The 27,978-nt window shown below is 51.2% G+C and overlaps 1 protein-coding gene across 1 annotated transcript in view; it reads left to right on the top strand.

Annotated features, from left to right (window-relative positions):
* CCDC33 (coiled-coil domain containing 33) overlaps positions 1-27,978 on the top strand; it is a gene marked incomplete at both ends in the record, with an annotated part of 91,659 nt that overhangs the window by 29,409 nt on the left and 34,272 nt on the right. The window contains 4 exons of the mRNA XM_084880291.1: positions 13-142; positions 714-847; positions 1,739-1,810; positions 14,411-14,605. Coding sequence (XP_084736417.1) covers positions 13-142; positions 714-847; positions 1,739-1,810; positions 14,411-14,605 — 531 coding nt within the window. The remainder of the gene's footprint in view (positions 1-12; positions 143-713; positions 848-1,738; positions 1,811-14,410; positions 14,606-27,978) is intronic.

Genomic DNA, 27,978 nt, shown 5'->3' with positions numbered 1-27,978 from the left:
TTCTCCTTTCAGCTGTCCAAGCCCGGGGGACCCCCGGAGCTGCCCCAGTGGAATCAGTCCTTCCTCTTCCAAGGCCGAGACGGAGCCACCAGCTTCTCAGAAGACACCGCCTTGGTGCTGGAGTACTACACCTCGACTTCAAGTAAGGGCACGCGTGTGACAGGGTTTTCAGACCATCCTGCCTCTGCTCCTGCAGGGGTGGTCCCGGGGCCACCTCCCAGTGCACACAGACAGGCAGAGGAGCACCAGGCTGCCTTCCTTGTCTAAATTGCAGCTCTGGAGTACAGGCCCTCTTCCCATACTGGGTCCGAGTGGTTTTATTGCATCACCACTCCTCCCCATACACTATCAGTGAGGTGGGAGAGATGGGGCTCTCAGGACTCACATCCTGGGGAGTGGAGAGGAGACAGATTCCGAGAATAGCCGATCCACCATCTTCAGTCCACACTATAAGACTGAAGCCCCCAGAAACAGGGGCAAGAGAGATGCATATCAATACCCAGACTCAGGAATATGCTTAGAGCTGGCCTTGAACTCAGTAAGCCCTGAAGAGCAGAGAAGGAGGAGGATATTTGTGGGCAAATGCCAGGAGGTGGGTGGTGAGGGATGGGAGAGTTGGGTACCAAAGGATGGGCCCCTTGTGGGGCTGGGAGCTGAAAAGCCTCAGGGGGGACTTTGTTGGGAGCCTCAGCTTGTCCTCCCCCTGACCACAGTGAAGGGCGGTGAGTCGTGGACCTTCGGAAAGCCCCTGGGAGTCTCTGTGTTGCCATTGAAGAGCCATTTGTATTCCAAGATGCTGAGAGGAAAAGGCCTGAATGGGTTTCGAATAGAGAGACTCCCCATCACCGTGAGTTTGCCACCTGGCAAGTCCACCCGGTCCCACCCTGCCCCGCCTTGCTCTTCCATGCCTCACCAACACAGGCGAGTCTGGCTTCTCCAGCAGCTTCCAGCAGGGCCCCCCACCCTTGAAGCTGATCGCTGTCAGGTGTGAGGAGCATCCACAAACACAGGAAGTCCATCTTGCCCTTGGGCTTGTGATGAAATTGCCCCAGAGCAACTTGGGATAGCAACAAGAGCTCAGGCCTCTATCCAGCGAGACCTGAGTTCAAATCCTGACTTACCCTAGTCCTCCTGGTAGAAGCTAGGCCAAGTTATTTGACCTCTCTAAATCTCAGAGTGCCCAACTCTAAAATGGGAGCATGTTTGTATACAGACTCTCTGTTTAATAAGAATTGAGAACTCAAACTCAAGAGCCAGACTAACTAGGTTCAAATTCTGGTCCTACCACTTACAGCTTTCATGACTGTGGGAAAATTACTTAAAGTCTCAGCATCTCAGTTTCCTTGTCTGTAAAATGGGTTCATAGTAATAATATTTTTTTTCATAGGTTTGCTGTGAGATTTTGGGGGAAATGCCCATAAAGCACTTAGAACAGAATAAGTTCTCAATAAGTATTAACACATTATTATCATCATTGTCGACTTCTATCCCATCTTTTTTACTAAAATACTTCTGGCCATGTGGTCATAAGAGACCTTCCTTACTCACCAGGAGGCAAGTCTGAAGGTGCCAGTCAGGTCTCCAGTGGAGTGGGGAAGGGTGTACAGAGCGGTGTGGTTGAGGAAGGAAGGAGGCTTGGCCCTCAGCAGGCACCTTCCTGAGTAATCAGAAGAGTGGGCTCAGCAGAGGCAGAGCTGCCCTGGACATCATGGTCTGACTGCTCCCTTCTTCTCTCTAGGACACCAAGCTGAAAACCCTGAATGGCGAGGCCCCCACGGTAGATCTCTCCTTTCAGCTGCTTTCCTCTGAGGTAAGGCTGAAGGCCAGGGGAAGTTGGGGTGGCTAGAAGCACTGTGCCTCCTCCAGGAGCCCCTCAGTGAGTTCCAGCCTCCTTTGCAATTGCTGGCCTTGTTCAGGGATGGCTCAGGGCTTCAGCGGGGAGGGAACTGTTGGTTTAGATGGAAACGTCTGAGGGTGACTTGAGGCTCCAGAGAACCAGAGAGAAGGCTTAGTTAGAAAGAAGAGAGTTGGAGGAGAAAGTCTGGGAGTTAGCCTCTAAGCTGGTCTAAGCCGAGCCTGGTTCCATAGGGTGACTAGAACATGAGCTTCTGTAGCTTATAACAAACTCAGCAGTTTAAAAAACACCCACGGATGAGTTCAGACTCTGCTGAGAACTGAATGCTGGCAGGTCGAGCTCCTTTCTGGAGGCTATGGGAAGACTGAGCTCCTAGCCTCATTTGGGTTGTCATCAGAACCCAGTTCCTGACAGTTGTAGGACTGAGGTCCGGTTTCCTTGCCGGCTATCAGCCAGGGGCCTCTCTCAACTCCTAGAGGCTGCCCACGTTCTTTCTCACAATGGCCTCCTCCATCTTCAAACCAGCAGGATGGAGGGTTCTCTCTTTTCCACATCCAGTGTGGCTGGGGATTGAGAAAATGAAATAGAGATAGAAGGGAAAAGCTGGGGCAGGGTGGGATCACTGTCCTCTGACATGGACAGAGGCAGGAACAGTGATCCAGAGCCAAAACAGCATGTTTATTTTATATAACAAATACCAGGAAGTTTTACTAAAAGTAAAGACAAAGGAGATTATTCGCATTCTTGGGTGGGCCCGAGTCCCATCTATTCCTGGTGCTTGGCCGGATTTAGATAATACAGCCCACTCCAGCACCTGGGCAGAAATGAAGATCAAGCTGAGAACACTGCCGCCTTTTGGCAAAGCGTGTTTCCAAAATGTGGCTTTGCCAACACCACTGTATTCAGCTGACAATAATTAAAGAAATGCCCATGTGCCTTCCCAGGCACTCTCTACACAGCAGCATGCTAATTCCCTCTCAAACTTCCAAACTCTGGATTCCTCTTCTGTCAGCATATACAGAAAATGTTCTGCTTTTCGAAGGGTCATGGGAAAGGTTGTGCCCACTCTGATAACATTCCCATCTTATGGTGCATGGTGCCATTAAACATAAGCACAAGAGTGACAGCTCAGCATGCTCACAGGTTCTGGGAGTTAGGGTATGGACTCTTGAGGGCCCATTGTAGGAATGCTGCCTACCACAGCTGGGTTGGTCCAAGTAGAAAAATACCAGGAGCTGAGCCCTGCCTGACGGATGAGATTCTCTCTAGCCAATCATACCTGGGCTCTGAGTCCAGATTGAATCCATCATTTGACCCCGGTGCACCTTGCAGTCACCTGCTGTAATTTGTCCACTGTCCCTTCTAGGGTTTATCCAGAAACGTATCAGCCTGCATACACGAGGCCTCTCGTGAGTGTCTGAGACCTCCCATCAGCACTCCCTGCTGTGCAACGTTCTACTTTGCCTTCTAGAGCATCCTCTAATTCCTAGTGAGAGAGTTTGTTAGGTAGCTGACATAGCCCCTCCCAAACCAGGAGCCAGAGGCACTGAGAGGGGAGAACACAGAGGCAGCGAAAGACACCAAGAAAGGGGAAAGACAGTCCTTGGAGAAAAATGTCACAGATTACCCAAATTAGAGGTCAGTGCTCCAGCCCTTCTTCTCAGGGTCTAGGAGAGGCCACTGCCAGCCCTTTCCTCACCTCCCCCTACCTCCCGCCCTTTCACTGGGACAAGTGTGCTCTGAGGACCCAAAGGAGCATCAAGCCATCAAGGCACTGGGGAATCCAAGCAGGCAACAGGCAGGTGTGCAGGACATTTTCCCAGCTGCCCAGGGGCTGGGCACAAAGATCTTGGTGATGAATTATTCACCGGAGCTGTGCTAAGTGCAGAATTAATCCCTTTCCTTCCAGCTGGCGACCTCACTAAATTATCCCTCCAAGTCATGCGGGAAAACGCTGTGAATTCATTGAGCTGCTGAGTGTTTTGATCTGGGCCTTGTGATTTTAGCTTTCCCTTCCCCAGCTCCCCCTCCCCCTGAAGGTGGGTAAAAACCTTTCAGTAATGGATTTCTGAGAAGAAAGGAAAAGAAAGAGGGTGGAGATCTGGTGTGTACCAGGAAAATAATACCAGAGGAAATTAAGATTCTACAGCCTAGAATTCACTCACGCAGTTCCACACATATTCATTCACACAATAGCATTCAAATAACCACACAGTCATTTATGTGCACAAGTGCACACGCACACCTTTGCCAGGGTGCACACATTTAACACATGTGTGCATGCTCATACACACATGCAAACTGACACACAAATATTTTCACACATAGGACTGCAGGCCTTCATCTCTGGAGCCCCACGTCCATGTGGCTAACAATGCTGTCTTAAGTGCGGCTCCTTGCTCATGGTCAGATGTGCTGTAGAGAGGAAATAACTCAGGAAAAATAAACATGCATGCCTTCCTGCTTGAGGACATAGCCTGTTTTCCTGGGAGCCTCCACAGGAAAGCACAGACCATCCTGGCTAATTGATATTTTGGTGAACACAGTCTCCCCCCACCCACTGCTCCCATTCTCAAAGCTCTAGGAACAAGAGCGCTGTGGTCTATTCCAAATTAGGCGCAGAGGAATCTCAACAGCCCACCCTGGACAGGAATCTCCTTGACAACATCTACCGTGTTGGTCAGCCAGTCTCTCCTCTTGCTCTGCCTTGGCCAGGAGCTCATTACCTCTAGAAGCAACCCACGCCATGGCTCAGTAGCTACAACTGATAGAAACACTCAACCCCCAGTGAGCCCACCCTGCCTCCAAGGGCCCTCCCTCTGCCCCAGGCTACTGACTCTGTCCTCGGGCTGCAGTGCAATGCTAGCAAGCCTCGTGCACCGGTTGGAGAGACACTGGGATGTGGTCAGCCATCCAGCATGCTGGTGGGCAGACTAGCCAACAAAGCCAGCCATTTCAGTGAATGGCAAGAACGGGTGGTCTCCTGGTTTGGGATATTGTGCCTGAAGCTGGTTGTGTTGGTAATTGATTAAGCTTTTCCCTCTAGTGGGGCTTCTCTATGGGACTGTTGTAGTGTAACCCCCATTTTACAAAGGGTGCCTCAAAAAGTGGAATTATGGAGTCATTTCTTAAAAGCCAGCAGCATACAAGGGGCTAAACTTCCAAATCTCGAAGCCCCGAACAGCTTGTCACGTCTGGCTTATATTGGCAGAATATCACAAAAGTATCGATTATATCTTTGGGTCTGGAATGAGGAACTTGTTTCATGATTTTACAGAAGTGAAACTGAGCAAGTTAGTTATCTAAATTATCTTTGAATCACTGAATCAACAGAAACACATTATCTGGGAACACTGGGGCAATTTAGAATAATTGTGCTGTCCAGATTCTGGGATCACTGAGTCAACAGGAATGCACTATCTGTAGCTACTGAGGCAGTTTAGGATAATTGATCTGTCATAGTTCCCAGAAAAATGTGCTTCAGTAACCAATGAGATCACAATCACCATCATCAATGGAGTATTGGGATAGCATACATAAGTTCAGAAAATCAAAATAACTTTCTATTGTTTTTTCAAACAAAGAAGTACAGAACCCAAACAGCAGTTTCTTCTACCATACTTCAGGACCTGCTGCTTTGAGTGATCTGATTCAAGCCAGAGCTGTGTATATACATGAGTAGGTATATAGCTACGCATAGATACAAAGAAATCTCCCCTTATTGCACATTCTGGGGGGGTTGGCCTTGGAGACCCACTATGCTCTAAGAACCCCTGAGTCTGTGGCTACTGCACATATATATACATGAATAAGCCTTTGGTCTCCTTCACTCCTTCTCTGATGCTGGCCTTTTCTCTTTGAAGAGTGTGATCTGCTCCACTGAGAGTCTGTGCTTCCCCAGGCTAAGCAGCCTCTTCTTTTAATGAATTGGCTTCAAATTTCCACAGTATCCTGGGTGCCCTCCAGTTCAGAGACATCCTCTTTTAAGTGAGGCCCACCCTGACCAGGTTTCTAGGCCCAGCCATGTGCACTGGGCCATGTGCACTGGGCCATGTGCACTGGAGCCTGGATGCATACATTAGGCTCTCCTTGGGCGGGGGGGGTGTGGGGGTGGTCTCAGCCTTTCGTGAGGTAGGACAAATCCATGCAGTCATTTGGGTCCCCTCTTAGGGCTGGGGCTTGGGATCCAGAGTCTTGTCCAGGCCGGGTGCCAGGGCACCAGGCAGAGGTAGCCCACGGCCCTGAGAGATGCTGGCAGAACTTGAAACCCACAGGCTTCCATGGATTTTGGCACAGGGAGGATACATTTGAGGAAAGGAGGAATCTGCTGCCACCCCTTGGAGGAGGGGGTGGCTCCCAATCAGTCTGCCCTCCCCTTCCCTAATCCCCTCACAGAAAGGGGCAGGTGGGGCTGCTCTGAAATGATACCATGCTGCTCTGGTGTTTTAATTCAAACTACTGATTACAACACTATCTCTGGAGACCTGCCCAAAGTGGAGGCATAGGCAGGACATAGACTCCTGGCTTTGATTGGTGAATTTTCACGAATTTAGTTGAAAAGCACACGACAGCCATAGGCTGGTTCTCTGAGAAGCCCCAACACAAGCTTGCCTCCATTTCCTCACAAGCATGGCTGCCTGGAAGGCCCAGTGTCCAGGATAGCATAGCAGCCTCCTTGGCTGGTCTGTCCTCATCCCAAGACACCAGCTCTGAAAATATTACCATAAGGACAATGGTAGATCCAGAGAAAGAGACCCTTCCCCTCCCACAACCTCACAACATCCCTGCCTATCTTTCCTTCTGCCCCAGACTGCTACAACCCCTGTCCTCTCACTCTGCCAGGCCAAATGGCAGAAAGCAGGAACAGGCCTATCTCTCCCCAAGCTCACAGGTACTCTTTCTTCCACCTGCTCAGATTCTAGGCCCAAGTCAACTCAAAAGAAGCTGCGAATGGTGGGTAAGAGGCAAGAGCCTGTGGTTTTCCAGGGTTCACTATGCCCAAACCTATCTCAGTTGCTCCATGCCTTGGGAACAAATAAGTACAGAACCCAGCTCTGTATACAACTCTGGCTTGAATTGGTCCCCGCACAGTCTCTTGGTTATCATACAACTCCCCACCTGGTGCTCTCCACCTCAAGGAGGGAGTTTGACACACCTTCCAAAGCACAGGGTTCTACAGAATCTACCTGCTCACTTCTTGTGACAGCAAGCTCATTACTTCCCAGGAAGCCCTTTCCAGCATCTGTTATCTCCCTTGTAAACCTCTTCCTTCTGTCTCTTTCCAGTTCCTCCCCCTGACCCTACCTTTTCTTTCCTGAGGCCAGCCCCACAGAAGTCAGCTCCCAGGCCCACATCAGCTCTCCTGCTGCCTGCAAACTTTGTTATATCATCTCCAGCCTGACCAGCTCTCCTTCCTCTGATTCTGTGGACAGTAAAATGCGATTCGCAGCCACATGCTGCTCTTTGGCCCCTTAAGTGTGGCTCTTTCACAGAATACCACGACCTGGGCGAGTCTGTTTTGAAGAAGTGATGTTAGAAGAGGTTTAAGTTTAAAAAATTTGGCTCTCAAAAGAAATTTCAATCATGGTACTGTTGATATTTGGCTCTGTTGACTAATGAATTTGTCAACCACTGCTCTGACTGATCTTTGTCCTACTTGGTTTCTGCTTCTCATCCTCCTGGCCGTCTCCTCTTGACAAGACCGCTCTTAAAACTCCCCCCAAAATGTGGGGCCAGATCAACATTGGAGGATAGAATAGGGCTATTACCCCTTTCTCCAAACACATTCTCCCCTTTGGTACAGCCAAAGTCTGTCATTTACTTTATTATTAACCTACACCACAGGGATCCATTGAAAGTCTGTGGGTCCAGGCTGGCATGTGAGCCATTGTCAGGAGCATCTTCACCTTCTGCTGCTCTATTTTGAACTTGGGCAGGGTTCTCTTCCCTGCCGGTTTCACTTTCTCCATCTCAGCCATTGTCTGGGCTTATGATCATTCTGGACCCTGATTTTATCATGCATCACATTTACAGTCCTGCCTCCATCCCCACCGCAACCTTTGTATCATCTGTGGATGTGGTCAGGACACTTTGAGTACTAAAAAGTGTGCATCCTTCAAACTGGGTTTGAATCCTGGATCTTCCACTTGATCTTAGAGTTTTGCTTTCCTTATCTAAAGGAAGGGGTTGTGATTCCTACCAGCCAGGAATATAGTAAAAATTGACAGGAGGAGCATGAGTGAGTGCCCAGCACAGTGTCTTACAGACACTTGGTGAGGGGAGTGCTTAACATTCATTGTTCACCCAGGTTGCTGACAAGCACCTGAACTCCTCAGGGATGAGGGCAGGAATCCTGAGGGAGTGGAACAGTGGAGCCCTGCTAACCCTCACTTGTTGCCCACCCCTCATAACAGCCCCCCCCCCCCCCCCAGATTCATGTCCATAAGGACATCAGGAAGCCTTGCCAAGTGCTGAAGATAAACATCACCAGCACCACATTGGTTTCACGGCAATTTTTCAGGGAATGAAGAAATGGAAAAGAGACAATCATCTCTCCAGAGACCAGACTTGCTGGAGTTCCCAGTGTACCCTGCCCTGAGCTTGGGGCTATGGAGGAGATAAGAAAGTAAAGACCTGCTTTTTGGCCCTGAGCTCCCACATCAGGGTGAGCAGGGCTGGACCAAGTCATACTGCAGGTCTATCCCAAACACCTCATCAACCACAGGCCCTATGATGCTTTAAGAAAGTGTGCCTGTGACTCCCAGCCCACAGATGAAGTATATTGATTCAGGATGCAAGGATGGCTAAGGAAACTAGAGCCCTGGTGCATGAAAATTCATGCACTGGGGCGGGGGGGTGGGGGGGGAGGTCCCCACAGCCTGGCCTGCACCCTCTCACAACCCAGGACCCTTTGGGTAGGGTCCCTAGGTCTGGCCTGAGATCAGGGCCTATCATGGCTTTCCTTCCCCCGCCTGCAGGCAGCTGGCCCCAACCCCACTGCTGACACTGCTTTTCATCTGTTCAGCACTGCACCCCCCTCCCCTGCCACCGGTGGCCTCCCTCTGCAGGCGACAGGCGTGGGGTGCGATGGCTTGGCTGGCCTGGTCCTCCCTCTGCGGGGCTATCACTGGCCAGCCACACACCTGCCACAGGGTTGCTGCTGGTGGCCTGGGCCTCCCTCTTTCTTTGCTGGGGGGTGGGGCTAGCCCTGCAAGGGGCTATCTGCCTACCTAATCACCCCTAACTGCTTGCCTGCCTACTTGATCACCCCTAACTGCTTACGGGGGAGGGAGGGAAGGAAGAGGGGACGGCCAGCCCGGCAAGGGGCCGGGTGGTTTTAGTCTCTGGTCATTCTGGTCATTACACTCATGGTGGCTGGCCTTTTATTATATAGGATTAGAGGCCCAATGCATAAAATTTGAGCAAGAGTAGGCCTTCCTTCCCCTGGCTGCCGGTACCGGCTTCCTGCAGGCACCGGGACCAGGCTTCCCTCACAGAGAGAGGCCCCACCACCCACCGCAGCCCACCAGTAAGTGGCCTGGGCCCACTCTGCAAGGTGATCATGGGGGATGGCTGGGCCCCAACCAATCACATTGCACCCACTTTGGCTGATCTACCACCAGTGGGTGTCATAGTATGATCCCAGATGGTCATCCAGATGGTTGTTCGGCTGTTTGGTGATTCGGTCAATTTGCATATTATGCTTTTATTATATAGCATTATATAAGATTAGAATCCTTGCCAGAATTTTCTTTAAATTATATCACTGACTCCTCTCCCCTGATCCCACAGCTGGCTTTTAGATTAACCCTCTGACATCATTTACTAAAGAATGAATCATGGCTTGGTTGGCTGACAGACTCAGAGCTTTAAACCCCATGGCAGCTGAAAGGCCATGCCAGATGCCATAATTGAGGCTTGCCATACGTAGGGGGGGCAGCAAGCCCTCCTGGAGAGGGCCTGTTGTCTGCGCCTTCAGCTGAAGAGATAAGAACCTAAACTTCAGCAACAGGAAATGACAAAGCAGTGACTGATGGGGAGCCGCTGTACAGGGCTCATTATGGCGTTTGCCAGCAGTCGAGACACCCTTATCATGTAGAAAATTGCATCAGGCCCCCTGAATTACTAGCGATTGGAAGTAGATTTCTTGGGACGCACTTTGTTAGATACCTAATGAGAGGGAGGTGAGGGCAGAATCCAAAGCTGGCGGGTGGGGGAAAATGTCTTTGTTAAACAGAATTTGTCAGTTTCCGCTCCAGGCTCCCTGGGGAGGATTCAGGACCACCTAATTGAATTAAAAGCAGTGCACTCCAGCTGGAAGGCTCTGGGCGGGGTAAGAGGCCCCAGTCTAGTAGAGGGACTTTCAGCAGCAAGGACAGCAGCTGCAACCTGGCTAGTCTGTAATTGCCAGGGCAAGCTGGAACTGTTGCATTTTGCATGATCTGGGGGATGGAGTGTATAGGAGAGAAGCAGAATATGTAAGTGGAGGAGGGGGAAACAGGTGACCCAAAAAACCTTGAGCTTATGATGCTCTTGGCCTGGTCTGTCTCAACAGACCCGCCTGCAGGCATCAGTGAGGGCTGGAAGGCATATGGAAGAGGTGTCTTCTCCCCACCATGGCACTCGTCATGTGGGGCAGCTGCTGTGGCAGCACAAGGAGTGGTGGGCTGAGCTCCCAGTCTGAGCCAATGCATGGCGATGCATTGCTTTGAGCTTTCAAAGTAAGTCTCCAATTACAACCCTAATGAAGCTGGACGTGCTGCAGCCATGGAGCCACAGAGTGAAAAGCCACTTGTCAGCCCCAAGCTGCCTCAATAGGCAGGGTATGCCTGCCAAGTAGAAGAACAAGTAAGCAGGCTTGTGGGGTGGGCCAGTAGCCCCCACTCCAACCCCCATCTGGAGGAAAGGGAGAGAACCAAGAAAGGCTGGGACTACATAAAGAAGAATTAACCCCAAGGCTTCACCCTTTCCCCCATTTTAGCCTTGCCCTTCCCCCCATCCTCTACCCTGACCCACCACTTCCAGCAGCCTGGCCCCTCCCTGTAGTCTTAAACAAGCTCCTTTCCTATAGAAAGAAGGCGGGAGGGCACAATCCCCTCCCCAAAATAAGGCAGTGAAAGCTGAGGAGTCTGGAGAGGTAAAGGATGGTTAGGGAGAATTTAGGCACTTCGTGAGGCACTATGGCCTTCCTGGTGCCAGTTATCTCACATGACAAGAGCAACTGCCTCTGGCCTTGCCTGTGGGGCCTATACTATGTGGAAGTCTAAAGACTTTTCTGCAAAAACCACCCACCCACCTTGCCCCCAACCAGGCCACAATAGATCCTGAAAAAATTTATTGAAAATGTGGGTAGGAGACCTGCAGAGGCGGGTAGGGTGGGGAGGTGCTGGTATGAAACAGCTGTGGGAGCAGATATAGGCCAGGACCAGTCATGGAGAGGGCAGAGCAGTGCAAAACCTCTGAGTCTGACAGGGGCTCTGGGTAGAGCAGCTGAGGGTCAGAAGGGAGTGCAGTGGGCAGTATAGACTAGAATCCATAGATGCTGTGCTTTTCAGAGCACACCCACCCACCAGAAACTGATGGGGTAAAAAGCACTGGACTGGACTGGGGTCAGTCTCATTTTTATTTTGTCATTATAATGAAATTAAATGAATTATTCATCACAAACTTCAGAATACACATAAAAGTATCCTGTGAATGCCCAGTTTCATAAATGTCAGCTTTTGAGTCACTGAGTTGACACTTCTGGGCCACACAGGGTGGATGTCAGGGAGACAGGCTGTGGGGGAGGGGACTTTCTCAGCATGGTGTCCCTGCTTTCAGAACTGATAGGGCACCTCTGGAGACCTCCCTTGATTTCATTACTTCTACTTCCTCTTCTAACTGGATTAGATGGCAGTCTATGAAATCCAGGACATCAAAATTGGCTTGCTGCCTGGAAATGAGGAAAAATGTCATTATGGGTCCTGAATCAGCATCTCACCCCAGCCTCAGGGCCACTTTGTCAATGGAAAGTTAGTCTTTACCCTGGGTAGTTACTCTTTCCTTCATTCTCTCTTGCATCCATCCATCCATCCATCCATCCATCCATCCAATATGTATTCTGTTGTTCTCTGCAGCCATCTTGGTGTTCAGCCATTCTGAACAGGAGAGAGATATGGTGTTTTTTCCTATATAAAACAGACAACCCAAAATGCCAAAACCATCTGACTCAGATGCTGCACTGAGGCCCTGGGCATGTTCAATGAGGAGCCCCTGAGTGAGTTCCAGCCTCTATGTACATAGCTACTGAGAGGAGCAGGTGAGAGAGACAGCCAGGCCTACTGCCCAGGGAAAAACAGTCCCAGAAATCTTGATTTTAACAAGCAGTAGGTGCCTTAGTCAGCCCCAAGGTCACCCAAGCTTCATTCTTTCCATTCCAACAGTCTTTGTTCAGCTGTTTTCTCTTTGGAAGTATTTATCCTTAAATCCAGGGATGGGGTGGAGGGTGGGGGTAAGCATGAGAGTGAGGGCAACTTGAACAAGATATACCTCTGTATTGTGTGACTATCCCTTACTCTACTGACACAAGCCTGAAAAGGCTTCATGTTAATGAATTTCTGCACACACAATTTTATTTTTAAAGGACATAAAGGATCCCAGTGGTAAAGTGAAGGATCTTTGTCCTAATTCATATGATTCATGAGTGGGCTTTCATATAGAGTACCAAGTTCTCACTGTTCAGGGTCAGACACTCAAGCACTTCTAACCCTCAACACATCTGTCCTGTTTGGCACTATGCCCATTCTTCTATTTACTTCAAGAACAACACTCTAAACCAAAGGTTGACAACCTGTGGTCCATGAGGTCTGAACGGTTGGTGAATGCTGCTCTAGAAAGTGCCATATTTGTCTGCTTTTGGCCAAGAAAGAATTCCATCAACTAATGTACAGTGGAAGTGGATCACCTTCAAGGTCCCTACAAACTTGATACTGCATAATTCTTTGAACAATACAGTTATGGCTAACTACAGATTTTCAACAGAGCTTTAAAGTAACCTCTCACCAGAGAGAGCATAAGACATGTCCCCAAGTCCAAAAAACTTAAAAGTTTTATCCTAATAAAAGAGTAATATGCAAATTGACTGTCACTCCAAGATACAAGATGGCCACCCCTAGTGGTTAAAGATGGCCGCCATAGGATGGCCAGCAGAGGGGGCAGTTGTGGGAAGTTAGGGGTGACCAGACCAGCAGAGGAGGGCAGTTGGGGGTGACCAGGCTGGCAGAGGAAGTCAGTTAGCGGCAATCGGCCGTCTGGGGAGCAGTTAGGTGTTGACCAGGCTGGCAGGGAAGTGGTTAGGGGGTGATTAGGCTGGCAGGCAGTAGCAGTTAGGGGCAACCAGACAGAGGCAGGTGAGTGGTTGGGAGTCAGCAGTCCTGGATTGTGAGAGGGATTGTAGGATTGGGCTTAAATGGGCAGTCAGACATCCCTTGAGGAGTCCCAGATTCTAGAGGGTGCAGGCTGGGCTGAGGGACAGCCCCACCCCCGCCCCCATGCATGAATTTTGTGCACTGGGCCTCTAGTTAGAAAAATAAAAAACAAGCCTGGAGTTAGAGACCAATATGAGCACAGAGAGCTAGTGGTTGGGCTGGAAGAACCCAGAAAAGCTTTGAGCAAGTGTGGGCAGAGGCCATTAGGCTTCCTAGAGGGGCTGGTATTTGAGTGGGTCAAATTCTAGACAAGCGGAGATGAGAGTGAAAATCATACCAAGAGAGGAGGAGGAGAATAGAAAACAGACATTAAAGGAGAAAGGGGGGGGAGGGAGAGAGAGAGAGAGAGAGAGAGAGAGAGAGAGAGAGAGAGAGAGAGAAAGAGAGAGAGAGACTGTTTAAGGGGTGATAAGAGGAAGAATGACAGAGATGGAATGGAAAATAAGTCTGCACAGCAAAGGGTGTCATAGGAGTGTGGAGATTTTGGAAGCTGTTGTTACTACACTGAGTATGGAAGTCATCGATGGGATCGTTTATTCTTTCAAAAGTGTTTATTGAGCATCTAAATGAGGCAGACCAGGGATAAACAAGGTCTCTGCTTACATATAACTTACATTCTAGCGTGGCGATTGGAGAAGTGAGGTAGGCAGTAAACAACTAAGCACATTTTTTGAAATTTAATTTTCTGGTAAAGTACTATGAGTAAAGTAGTATAATGTGAAGAGAGTATTTTGGAAGAGGAATTACTTTTAGTAGGATGGGCCTCCACCTCAAAGAGCAGAACTCTCTAAGAAAATCACATTTGGGCCGAGACCTGAGTGAAGAGACGGGAACAGCCATGTAAAGACCCATGAGGCTTTCCAGGTAGAGAAAACAGCAGATGCAAAGGCCTAGAGGCAGGAAGAGCTTGGCTTGTTAGAGAAACATCAAGGACAGTGTGATTCGGGCCCAGAGAGCAAGGGGGCAGGAGGTAGACAGGGGCTAAAATACAGGGTCTCCTGAGCCATGAGGAGGAGAGGCTTGGGGTGTAGAAAGTGCACTATGGTAGAGAGGCACAGAGGAATTTCTTTGCACTTTCTCTTCCCAGAGGCCAGAAAACTTCTTAACACCAAACAACTGCAAGGTTCTGCCCACGCTGGACCCTCAAATCTTAGATGAGAAGCTGGGTTCCACCTATGAGTCCCAGTCCAAGGCCGCAGTGAGCTCCACAATGAACTCCAGCACATCCACCTACCAGAAAGCAGAGGAAAAGCCTCAGATGCCCCAAATGTCCCATGAAATGGTGAGTGTCTCTCTCCTTTCCCAGACCTGGGAGGGCTGGAGCCATGATAGGGGGGATTTGGAAAGGACTTGACTGGCTTTATGGGCCTGGTTCACTCCTCAGGTGACAAGTAGACCTCCCCTTGGGAGCACTCTGTAAGGGAGTTACCCCAAATCTAAACTGTGGAAGGTGTGCATTCTTCATTTTACAAAGTTTATTTCTCTTTTGAATGAAATACCCATACGATTTTTTTTAAAACAAACCTTGCAACACTGTATAAGCTGGTTCCATTTACTCAACTAGTCATCAACTCAGAGCATCCTCAGGAGCATGTGATTGGGTAATGGGAAGCCCTGGGAGGTTTGTTTTAGCTTCTAAAATAATGACAGAGGAGATGGGATGGAAAATAAGTCTGCACAGCAACGGGTGTCACAGGAGTGTGGAGATTTTAGAAGCTGTTGTTACTACACTGAGTATGGAAGTCTTAGATGGCATTGTTTGTTCTTTTAAAAGTGTTCATTAACCATCTAACTGAGGCAGACGAGGGATAAACAAGGTCTCTGCTTACCTATAACTTACATTCTAGCATGGAGACAGTAAACAACTAAATGCATTTTTTGAAATTTAATTTTCTGGTAAAGTACTATGATAGTCCCTAATTGAGGTACCAAGCCAATGACCATGGATGAATTCAAGTGTGGCTTCCTCCCTTCTTCCACAATGGGTCCCATGGTAAGCATTGCTCCAGAAGATCCTGAGAAAAGGCCCAAGCCAAGGCCACTGGCCAATAGGGAAGCCCTGGGTTTTCTCCTCTAGGGATCTCCCCTCTCACTAACAGCCTCCGCATATTCCCTGGGCACTCTGCACCTTTCTGAAACAGGTCCCATAGGGAGGGTTGCTGTCTGCTGGGTGTGTCCAGGGTGCTCCCACATGAACTGCCTCTGCCCACCCCAGCACAGGCCCCTGCCTGGATGCCAGAGCACTCAGGCTATCTTCTACTCTCCTTCTTCTCACTTCTGCCTCTCGGGAAAGCAGTTATCTAACCTGACCTTCCAGTTTAGGCATTAGTTGGGTTGCAAATAAAGATTCAAATCTTGTCTTTGGAGACTTTGGACCAGCGATCGCCAACCTTTCGGACCTTGGAACTACCAGTGGTCCATGGACCATGGGTTGGCGACCCCTGCTTTAGACATATTAATAAATCAATGCCTGCAGTTAGTCTTGATTTTCTCTTAAGAATTAAACTGTAAGAGATGGGCTCGCTGGTTTGGTTCAGTGGATAGAATGTCAGCTTGTGGACTGAAAGGTCCCAGGTTCGATTCCTGGTCAGTGCACATGCGGGTTGCAGGCTTGTTCTCCAGTAGAGAGCATGCAGGAGGCAGCCAATCAATGATTCTCTCTCATCATTGATGTTTCTCTCTCTCTCTCTTCCTCTCCCTTCCTTTCTGAAGTCAATTTAAACTGTAAGAGATGGGATGAGATTGCATATTGAGAAGTCAAGATTAGCCATGAGTAAGAACCATTTTTTTTTAAATATATTTTATTGATTTTTCACAGAGAGGAAGAGAGAGGGATAGATAGTTAGAAACGTCGATGAGAGAGAATCATCGATCAGCTGCCTCTTGCACACCCCCTACTGGGGATGCGCCCGCAACCAAGGTACATGCCCTTGACCGGAATCGAACCCGGGACCTTCCAGTCCCCAGGCCGACGCTCTATCCACTGAGCCAAACCGGTCCCGGCAGTAAGAACCATTTTTAAGCAAGGGGCCGAGTAACCATTGTGAGTGATGAGGGCCAGAGGAGAAATAAGTGACCCAAGGGCACCAACATGGATTCTGTGAGGCTCTGAGTACAAACAAGGGGCTCAGGGTTACCCCATAGCTACAGGCTGTCAGAGATGTTGTGAGTGGGTCTAGATGGAGAACTAAAGAATGTCTTCTCTGAATACCACTCTAGCACACCCATCAGTGGGTTGGTCTTCCTTTTCTGCGCACCTGGCAAGGCCACAGGCACTAGCTGCTCTCCCTGGCTTGCTACAAGGTTAAGTCCACTCAACCAACACCATTCAGCTTTGAACTAAGAGAATACTGGCTCCAGGACCCAGTCCAGGCCTGGCTCCACACAAATGTAGGTAAATGCTTATTGGGCCATGTGCCAGAATCCCTGGCTAGACAGAAAGTACATCAGAAAGAACATCTTAGAGAGCATCTAGACTGAGCTCCTGGTTTTACGAAGGATGGCAATAAGATGAAGTGGGACAACCCTGCCAAGGCTCCTGACTCTAAGTTGCCTTGCATATAGCCCAGTGAATATCAGGTGGCTGTAAAGGCCCGGATACCCAGCCCTGGACCCTTCAAGCTACTTGACACCACTGGATGCCTCAGACACATAGTATGCAAGACAATTGGCATGCCCCTCTCCCTTGCCCATCCCAACCTATCCCAGGCCCCATCTTGTTCCCTTCTGTTCCTGACTCAGCTCCATTTCACTTACCCCTGCCTCTCCCCTTTCCCCTATTCCCTCTCCCCTCCCCCCTCCCTCTCCTCTCCTTCCCCCTGTCTCCTCCTTCTATTCTTCTCCTCCTTCTTCTCCTCCTCCTCCTCCTCCTCCTCCTCCTCCTCCTCCTCCTCCTCCTCCTCCTTCTTCTTCTTCTTCTTCTTCTTCTTCTTCTTCTTCTTCTTCTCTCTCTCTCTCTCTCTCTCTCTCTCTCTCTCTCTCTCTCTCTCTCTCTCTCTCTGTCTCTTCTCATTCGGTCCTGAAACTCCAGCTCTTAATAACTAGCCAGAACCTGGAAGGACCAAGAAGCACAAGTACAAGCAATTCACAAGGCCAGTACAGCACAGTACAAGCAATAGAACTTGGGTGGGTAGCAATGGAGTACAGGTCTATGAATAATGATGTAGCAATGGGTCCCTGTTTCATAGCAACAAAACCAAGTTACATAATGGTGAATGCACTCATACAACCAAGAAACATAGTGACAAGCAAGAGAACTGCAATCAGGGAGCAGCTGAGTGCAGCTGCATAGCAATAAACCCAAGCTGCCCAGTGTTTTCACACAGCAGTGTGTTACAGGAAGACACAACCATAGGACATAGCAATGAGCAAAGAACATGGCATGTAAGCCATAGACAGAGTCACAGAGCAGTAGAAGACATTTGATTAGCACACAGACACATCTGGCGGCAATGGCATAGCCACAAGGTATGTGACTCCTGAATGTGTGGTCAGGGAGTAGTCACCAGCAGCAGAGCCTCAGAATGTATCATTGGGCCCCAGTGACATGGCAGTGTAGGGAGCAAAGGACTAAAGTACCTCCCTGGGCTCTCGGCCACTTTACCCGGCTGTGAGCCTCCCAGCACCACCTGACTCCCAGAGTACATTGCTATAGCACACTCCCCAAAGCACAAGAAATAATTTCACCTCTGATTCCCTCCAGAGCCTACTGTGGCTAAATAGGAAATTGAACATTTTCTGGAGAAAGAAGCACCTTGGGGTGGAGAAGGGAGTGGGGAGACACAGGCTGGACTCTCTCTTTAGGAAGGAGGCTGTGGATGCTCTATGCTGCCCCAGGCCTGCCAGTCCCAATCTACAGCCCCACCAAGCCCTATTGGGGTGCCCTCCCCCAAGTATGCCCTTGGATCATCTTCCTTCCAGGACTGCCATTCAGGAAATTCTTCCATCTCGAGCTCCCTTCATCCAGGACATTTGGTTTTAAAACAGGTCTTTTTATGTACCATTTTGTCAATGTGGTGCAAAGCTTCTGTCCTGTCCTGGACCACTGGGCTCAGGGCTTGAGTCAAGAGCAGGGCCTGGGCAGAGCTAGAGGAATCCTTCACCACCTTTCTGAGCAGCCCAGGAAGTCTTTTGAAAGAGGCAGGCTTTAAGTGGAATGAAGAGTCAGCGTTATCCTGAACATGACAGCGCTCCAAACAATAACCATTTGTAAGCGTCCTCCTTCACCCCTAGAGCCCTCCAGCCAACCAGACACTAGGGGAGAGCAGGTAAGATGAGGGACTTCATGCTGGGTGCACAGGCCTGGCTTTGTTCACACAGGGCTTACAAACACCTGCCTGTGCCTGGTTCCCCAGTCCTCAGCAAGCCTCCAACCAGCCAGAAAACTCCCATCCCCTGCCAGGTGCCCAGCTGTGTCCAGGGGAAGGCAGAGACAAAGAGAGGCCAAGGCCCTGAGCCCTGGACATTCTCCAGCCAGCAGGAGTTGAGCCATGCCCTGAGAGACGGGAGGCAAGACAGTGGCCCTGAGCAGGCAACCAGTAAATATTTGGTGAGGGATGAATGATGAAGGGGCATGACTGAGACCATGGATCCTCTAAGTATCACACCTTCCCAGGTTGTTGGGCACACCTGGTAAGCCCCCAGCAAAGAGCAAGAGGAACAAGCAGGATGTCCTAGAGGAGGTGGCTATGCTTTGGATAAACAGAGGCAGAAGTGCTCGGTGCTATTCAGGAGGTGTGTGTTCAGTGTTGCTGCCAGTGTGGGAATCCCATCACAGGGTCTTTCCCTCCTCTCTCTACTCTGTCTCTCCTTTCTTCCCCACCCCCTCTCTACTTCTGTCTCTCCCTGCCCTGCTCTGTATTTCTCTAATTATCTCTCTTTCTGATTTTCTGATTTTTCTCTCCCTCTCTCTGACCCATATTTTCCCTCCCTCTTTCTCCCCCGATACTCAGAGATTTGTGGCAGACCAGAGGGCCCTCATACCAGCAAATGAAAAATTGACAAGGATTGTCTAAAGATACAGTGGAATTTCTGCAACCACACCACACTGGAATGACTCGTTTCTTTCATTCTTTCTTTGAAAGCCTCCCCCCTCCCCTTCATCTCTCCCATCCACTCCCCACATGCCACCCCCTCTGAGTATAATGCTTTTGTTTCTCTTCCTTTCTTGAATCTGCTAGACTCTTGAATGATCTCTGATCCCTTGGTTTCATGTCCACTTCTCCAGCTGTCCCACCTCATTTAACCTGCTCCTCAGTAAGTTGATTTCAGCTCCTGGGGACCATTTCTCCAAGAAAGAGGACCCCATTGCCTGTGTAAAGAGAGGAAGGAAAGCCAGAGAAGCTGTGGCTCCTCCCAAGTCACACAGCAGGGAGGTGGGGGCTGGGGCCACAGGGGGCAGCCTCTAGCTCAGGGACCGCTTCAGTTTCCCTCCCCGCAGGCAGAGAGGTGCTGGCCCTGCCACGCCTTCCCAGGGTGGCTTAAAGCACTTTGTGTCCCTGAGCCTTGGTTTTTCCATCTGTAACACAGGAAGTTTCCTTCCTCACCTGCCTCTCAGGGTGAAATGGTGGGGCCATGAGAAAGGGCTATCAGTGTAGCAAGGACACCTCGGAGCCTGGTCCTGCATGTCTGCCTGACATGGCTCCAGGGAGACCAACCATCATTGTTTGCTCAGGACTGAGGGGCTCAGCAATGCTAGAACCAACACAGGCCCAGGTAAGTCAGATCACACTCACCCTCCATAGCACGGGCGCTGTCCTGCCCCAGCCCTGCTCCATTTGAGGTTGCTGGACTCTCGGCCCCCTCAGCACCCACAGCCACAGGATACATACTCTGCTCACTGTCCAGCCCAGCTCCACACTGTCCCTTATACTCATCAGCTCTTTGAAGTGACCTTGAACTCTCTTCTCCTTTCTGGGTCCCAGTTCCTCTGTCAGCAGAGGTTGAGCAGATGTTCCCCAGTCCTAGGGGCTCCTGCACCATGACTGGAGTCTTGGTCCTGGCCCAGCCCCTGCCCAGATGAGGTCTGCAGACGGTGAGGCTGGCTCAGACCCAGTCTCGGTTCCCATGGCACCACCTCCTACGGCACCAGCGGTGGTCATTTAATACTGGACACACCCACCGCAGTGGCCACTAGTAGCAGGAACATCAACCCAGAGTAACAGCATCACAAGGCCCAGGAGCTTGGGACTGGCTCCCACCAGCCATGGAGGCACAAAGCCCAGCCTGGGAAGCAGCTCACCTGGGTCCTCTTGAAAGGCAGAGAAAATTCAACAGAAACGGAGAGTGGGACAGAGACAAAGAAAGCCCAGGCATCTGGTGCCCGCCTTCACAGCCTCCAATCAGACCCCTGACTCAGTGCCCCCTCCAGGTCACCGGCACAACCACCAGATACATTCCCGAAACACTTCGGTCACCGCCCCCCTCTCCGCCCGCCCCCCCTCCCCCCCCCCCCCCGCCGCCGCCGCCCCCTGGCCACCTCAGTATCTGTCCCCTGACTCCACTGCCCAGGGCTCAGGATCGCACTTTGCCAGGTCAGTCTTCCGTCCCAATCACCTCTAATCTCCCCTGCTCTGTCCATGTGCTGCGGGGGCCACCTACTAGTAAGACATGCGTTCCTCACACAGGAGCATCAGGTTGTGCTCCTGGAGAGTGTAAAAATCAGTCTTGTGAGGTTACAACAGTCATAGCTCCTGGGCACTGCTACCTCTTCCTCTTCACACTCCCTTCTCTTCTTCCTCCTCCAGTTCCTAGGGTCGGGGGACACATAGCATTTGAGAAAGAAAAGGAGGGAGGAAGGGAGGAAGGGGGGAGGGAGGTAAAGAAAGAAATAGGATTCATCCTGCCTGGGTACCTGTCCTCCCCCTGCAGACCCCTCCTGTCCCCTCCTCTCACCCATGTGGCTCTAGCAGGTTTGAGCCCATATCTAACACTCAAGAGCTGTGTGATCTTAGATCACTCCACCTCTCTGGACCTGTCTTCTCACTGTGACGTGGTAGGAATACCTCCCTTCTGAGACTGGGGCAGGGGGGAAAGGGGGGGATTAACAAGAGAGTGGCTGGCAGCACCTTGGAAACTGTGAAGAGCTGTCCACTTTGCAGGAGGCTCATTAATAGTCACTATATTCACGAGGCCCTTCTAGACAGAATAAAAGGGAGAAAGCACAAATGCCTAGGCCTCCCCCTCTCACCCCTTCTCCAGAGGGCTCTTCCCAGAGCCCTGACCCACTTCCACCTCCCTCCTTCCCTCCAATCCTGCATCTCCCTGGTGGGCCGTTCTCCTCCTCCATCCATCACCTGGGACTAAAGAAATTAATAAGCAAGGCTCATAACTCAGCTGCTGGGGTGCAGCAGATATGTACAGCTCCTTTTCAATTTGCAGAGAGATTAAGTGTTTATGGATTTATTGTCTCTTGGTGTGTTTGTGAGTGGTTGGGCAAGGCCCCCTGCAGGCCAGCCTCCTCCCCTCTCCCCCACTTCACACTCTATCTGCTGGGCTCACCACCTCCACACCATCCCCACCCCCACCTGGTCTCAGGAGCCTCGTGGAGAGTCACTGGCCACTGGAGTGGTCTTGTCTTCCTGACCAACTTGCCCAGAGGGGCAGTGGCCCAGGAAAGAGCCCCGGGACCCATGGGACCAGGTGTTAGGCAGGGTGGGAGGAAGGCCATCCTTAGACGGTTGAGTGGGCCCTTTCTGGGCCTCCTTCAGCCTCATCTCTCCCCACAGAGCAAAGGGTACACAGGGCCAGGAAAAGGTAACCCAGAGCCCCAACTCCACAATTCTAGGCCACTATCTGGGTATCCAAGATTCTGTGGTCCAAATGGACCTGAGTCTGCTTGTGAGGACTATGTAAGCCTCCTCCTGGAGTCCATTCTCCCAAGGGTCGAATAGTTTGGGGGGATTGTGCCCCTAGGCCCGGGGGATAGCTGTTAGGAGCCTCCATTTATGCTCTGGTCCTGGGCCCACGGACATTAGGGGTGGACCTGGAGAGGAGGATGTAAGCTTCCATGGAGAAAGCCCAGCCTCACTGGGAGGAGTCTGCAAAGGCCAAGGGCAGTGAGACAGCCTGGGAGGTTGGGGAGCAAGGAGCTCCACCCCGGGGCTGAGAAGGCAAAGGAGCTCTTCTCCCGTATGAGCAGTGCTTGAGGGCCACAAAGGGGGGACTGGGAACAAAACGGTCAAGTGTTCCCCCACCCCATGGACCCTAGGCTGCCTCTTTGTTCTTATTGACTCCACGGCCTTCCACGTGCACTCACTCATTCATCTGACCAGCTTTTACAGCATCTGTTGTGTCAAGTCCTGTGACATCCCGCAGAGACACCTCTGCTCACCTGTGCAGCTGTAGCAGGTTTGAGTCCCATCTCCACCACTCAAGAGAGCTGTGTGACCTTGAATAAATTACCCCACCTGTGTGGGCCTATCTCATCTGTTCACGGGAGGGAATACTCGCTCCTACCTGAATCTTTAGAGAGGATTAAAGAGAATGGATGGTAGCGCCTTGGAAACTGCCAAGGACTGTCCACTTTGCAGGAAGCTTATGAATAATCACTGTATTCATGGGGCCCTTCCAGACTGAGGCGGAGTGGGGAAGCAGCACCGCTCACCAGGCCTTCCCTTCTGAGCCCTCTCCAGAAGTTCCTCTCCAAGCTGAGTCACAGTAACTTAGAGATAACCTCCTGCAAAAGGCTCTGTCCTCAGGAGGATGAGGTCAGCAGAAATACTCTGGGAATCAGTGAAGAAGGGTGTGTCCAGGACGGGGGTGCAGTCTGCTGAGGGGCTTATGGAAGCACAGAGGAAAGTTTACCTAATTCTAAGCCTCAGCTACCCTACCAGGCAGGGCACACTTTATACAGAATGTCAGGGGGTGGTCCCCAGATGTCACTGTCATCCATGGTGTTGGTATAAAACCATACAGGTCTTTGGTTTGCTGGTAGCAGTGAACTTGTTTCTGTAAGAGAAGTCAGGGAGTGAAGATGTGTGTTTCCATATCTTCCCCCCCCCCCCCCCCCTCAGAGGCACTGTGGAGCCCTCAAGCTAACCCATCCCTCTCTGGCCCTCAGTTTCTTTATCGGTAAAATGGGGGGAATGCCTCCCTCCAGGGAGGGATGAGGAAGTCTTAGGTGTGTGGACGAGAGAACTGAGGAGATAAGAGTGACAGTGGATTGACCAAATCAGGGCCTAGCTCCAAGCACCCAAAGAATCCAAGGAGATGAGGATGAGCAGGTCACTGGAGCAAGGAAAGAAAACAGCTCAGAAAGCCTGGCATGGGAGGGGCCCCCACAAGCCTCCCTGAGCCTCTGTGCAGTGAGGGGCTTGGTCTTAATTTTTTTCTTCTTTTATCCTGGCATTTAAGGCAGGTGGAGTGGGATGGCCTCCTGGCTCTGCTCCTTAGTAAGATGTCTGCTGCTGCCCCATCACTGTTCACCTCGGTTCCTCGATTTAGAGGTGGCTGGGTGAGCAGGAGTGTGGCTCTCGCAGTAAATAAAGCCAAGAGGATGAGGCCGTGGATTGCTAAGGGCTAGAACCACCCATTGGTGAGGGCAGGAGGGACGACAGAACCAGGGATGACTGGGAGAGATCTGCTAACCTGGGAAATAAGCCCACCTCTTCTGCAAACCTAGCCCTCCTTTTAATAACACTAATTTCTTCCACCGATCTTTATTGAGCTCTTACTCAGCTCCCAGAGCTTTAATCAGAATCTTATTTCATCCCTACACCAATCCGATGAAGAACACACATTTGTCCCCATTTGCAGATAGAGAAACTGCTGGCCGCTCGGGGCAATTCCACAGGAGAGCACTGGTCCAGCACAGGTCGGGCTCACCCGCCCAGTGCCCGCTCCTGCAGCTGCCCTGGCCACACCTCCTGACTCAGAAGTCAAAAGCCTGGCTCGCCCTCTTCCCCATTGGTCTGGTGGGCAATCTGCCTCAGTTTTCGAGTAAACATCAAAACAGAGTTCTGTGCTGCGGCTCCCTGCCAGGCATGCCCAAACCTCTGAGAGGCCTACACACCATATGTCTAAACTCCAAATAAGGAAAAGTGATAAACCAAGCTGTAGCTGACAATCAATTACATATGGTCTATTCTTCTACCTTAACACCATCTCCTCATTTACACCTCCAGAGTCCCCTGATCCTAGCCCCCTCTGTGCCCTTCTCACCTGGCTCAGATTCAGTTCCACACACTAATGACCCAATGACCAAGTGAGACCTTTCACATGAGGTGCGTAAGGCTACACCATCACCTTCAGGAAGACAGGCCCAGGAAGTAGAAGGGAATTCCAGGGTCCCAAGTAGCCGGGCTGTGGTTCAGAGGGTGCTCAAGCTCTGGCTGTGCATTCCCCCTGACGATCAGTTCCTTATCCCATGGAGAGAGCTGTGGCCCCAGGAGGCCAGAGCAGGGCACTAACACACAGGGACGGAGCAAGGGCTCTGCTTGTCCGGGGCTGAGGGTAGAATTGCCCCGCCCCCAACTTAGTGACTCTGTTAGAGTGGACCCCTGAGCTCAGATTAAATGCTTTCAGTACAATCCAATTTCTGCTGACATGAATTAGAAAAGTGCACGTGTGCACGCGCACGCGCACGCACACACACACACACACACACACACACACACACACACTACATTTGGTGTTAAATATCCAATCAGGTGCAAAGATAATAGAGAAAGGCCAGTTCATTCCCAGTTTAATCAGATAAAATGCCCATTCATCGGCTCCTGCCATAGGCTGATGTCCCCTTCTCAGAGAAGCCAGGACAGAGGATGGGGGAGGGGGCTGCAGGAGAGGGGCTAGAGAATGGAGGGAACCATGGGGCCAATAAGCTAGCCGAAGATTGAATAGGTGGGCTGTGCTTTTAAATCTTCAAGGAGGTGGGCAGCAGTTGCCCTTGGGGGACTAATTATCATCCGGCCTTTAGCCAGCTCTTACCCAGACAGACAAAGGGGGTTTTTGCAGCCCTGATGGTGCTAAGCTTCTACGAAGAATTGTTTTTACTGTCAGATATGCAAATACCTTGCGGCATGGTGGACTCTGGGGAGGGCTGAACAGTGGCTTAGGGATTTGGAAGGGCAGGGGCAAGGGCCTGGCAGCTAGACCCACTCTGAGTGTGGGAAACTGGAGGCCTATCTGACCTTCCCTCCTCTGGCTGCATGGGGAGCCCCCTCGGAGCCCTGCTCCATCAGATTGGAGTCTTGTGGAGGCCAAGGCGAAGACCCCTCCCTCCCCTTTCTCCTTTATGTGTGCGGAAGGCTCGGTGAGGGCCCGAGGGGCTCCCTCAGGAAGCTGGCTCAGGTTCCAGGAGCTGATGACAGTCCAGATGGGGCTCTCCTACCCATTTGACCCCTTGCCCTAGGGCTCAGCCACCAGGTGATCTATCCAAAGCACAAAATGTGTTGCCCCTGCTTGCAACCTTTCCATGACTCCCTCATCTGTACAAGGAACCCCTCAGCCTGGGGGCCCCTGTGACTACTGAAGCCTCTGCCCAACCCAGAATATTCTACCCACACCTAACCCTGACAGCACTACAGCTCCACACCTTTTTTCTCGACTCTCTGCCTTATATCTCCTTCTCCATCCCACCCCAGGTGCCCAGCACACAGTAGGTGCTCAGTAAATGAGTCCAATGAATGCATAAAATGCCCCTTCCTAAGCGGCCACATGGTCCGAAGATATGACAGATCTTCATCAGAGAGAGGATGTTTGCCTCCCACTCAGTTCCCAGCCAGCATCTACAGGAACCTCAGTGTTCTCTGCTATGAAATGGGGGTGATGATAATCCTTATCCCAGGCTAGCTGCAAAAATCCTGATGTGCCTGGAGAGGCCCCTGAGAGCTGTGCTGGGCCTCTGGTGCCTAATCATTTACAGCAGAGGTGAGGAAGGCTGTGTGGGAGAGCTGCGGGCAGCGGGTTAGAGACCAGATTCTATCTCTCTCAGCCCCTCCCAGGCCCTCATATCAGACAACCATCAGCCACTCCCTTTGGGAGTGTATTCCCCCACTATAGATGGGTCTCTGCCCTATCCATCCCCAATCCCCAAGTCCTCTACCCAGCCAGGACTTCACAGGTGTCTCCGCAGGAGGGCCTGGGGCTTGGGCCTTAAAGTGGGAGGGGAGCTCAGAAGCCTCAGAAGAGTTTCCGAGGCAGGACTGGAGATGGGCTTGGTTCCAAAGGTCTTGGTAACCAGGATTTGCATTCTGAGACTGAGTTGAGGTGAGCAGGGCACAGGCATCCTGAGAAACTGAGTGGGGAGGGTGCCCCAGACAACAGAGCATCCCCATGATACCCCTCCCCTCATTCGGATTTGTGAGGGCCTGGGCCCCAAAGGATGGGTAGGGGAGAGCTAGTCCTGAAGGGAAAATGGCCCTGGAGTCTGCTTCTTCCTGCCCACGGGCCTGGCATTTGGGGCAGAGGACTCCACCCTCTCCACTGGCCCTCCCAGGGCTGCCTTTCCGGAGCTAAGATGAACCGGAAATACAGAGAAGGGAGGCCTCACCTGCTGCTCCCTTCTCAGCCCAGTCCCACCCCCACCTACTGTGCCTCCCCAGGTCCCTCAAGAGGCCCAGGAGTCTGGCCGGGGCTCCTTCCCCCTCACCAGAGATTTAGAGGTGGCCCCAGAATCTCCCCCTGCAACACACAGCCCTGCTCCAGGGGTCTTTTCTCCTTGCCTGGGGAGGACACAATAAATAGGAAGCAGCATCCCACACCTTCACAGAAATAATAAACTGGGAGACGGTGAAAAAGAGTCTGGAATTCAGGCCTGGAAAGCACACTAAAGAGATGATGCTCTAAGAGTAGAATCGCTATTCTCTCCAGCCAAAGATGACCAGGAGCACTCCTGCAAGCACATTGGGTTTATTAACTCACTGCAGCCAAGGGGCCACCGATCAGGAAGAGGGTGCTAGAAAGAACAGAAAGGACAGAAAGGACCGTAAGAATTGTAATTCTTATCCCAAGGTCAGGGAGGTGAAATGAGGGTGAAACTGTCCTTGGTAAAACAGCAGCAGACACTCACATTGCCCAGGCTGCTGTCTGGTCATTTTGTGGTTTGGACATTGTTCATGTTCCAGCCGTGTCAGACCTGACTGCCTGAGTGGCCTGTAGTTCCACGGAACAAGACCTGGCGGGGCAGGCCGGGCCCGCTCCCGGCCACCAGGGGCTGCTTCTTTCTTTCTCCACAGCTCTGGGCATAGTGACAGGGGCTAGAGAAGGGGCATGTGTTACGCACGTACCAGTGCCAGGTGCTATGCTCAGCCCTAGACAGACTCTGCCCACTCAGTCTTTACCACAGCTCTCTCCCCGCTGTACGATGATGGAACTGAGGCTCAGAGAGGCCAAGTGCTCACCGGAGTCATGAGTAACTGGCAAAACTGGAATGTAAACCCTGAACGCCCTACTTCCAAAGTCCCCTCCCCCTGAGCCCTTGTTGGCCTGGAAGCTGAGCTTCCATCCACTCCAACTCTTGGGAAACGGGACCCTGAATTGTGTTTCCCACATCCCAGCTGGGCACCTCTCGCTGCAGGGCTCTGCCAAGCTGTCACACGCCAGCCGCAGTGTCACCGGCCACTCCAGCTCAGGCTGGTCTCCTGTGCCTGGAGGTGTGAGGGATAATGAGCCCCCTTCATTAAGGTTTCTGGAGACGTGGCTGGAAAATTTATA

This window comes from Pipistrellus hanaki, assembly GCF_964339955.1.
Source record: "Pipistrellus hanaki genome assembly, chromosome: 1".
Classification (NCBI taxonomy): domain Eukaryota; kingdom Metazoa; phylum Chordata; class Mammalia; order Chiroptera; family Vespertilionidae; genus Pipistrellus; species Pipistrellus hanaki.
This window is presented reverse-complemented; position numbering and strand designations above follow the sequence as displayed.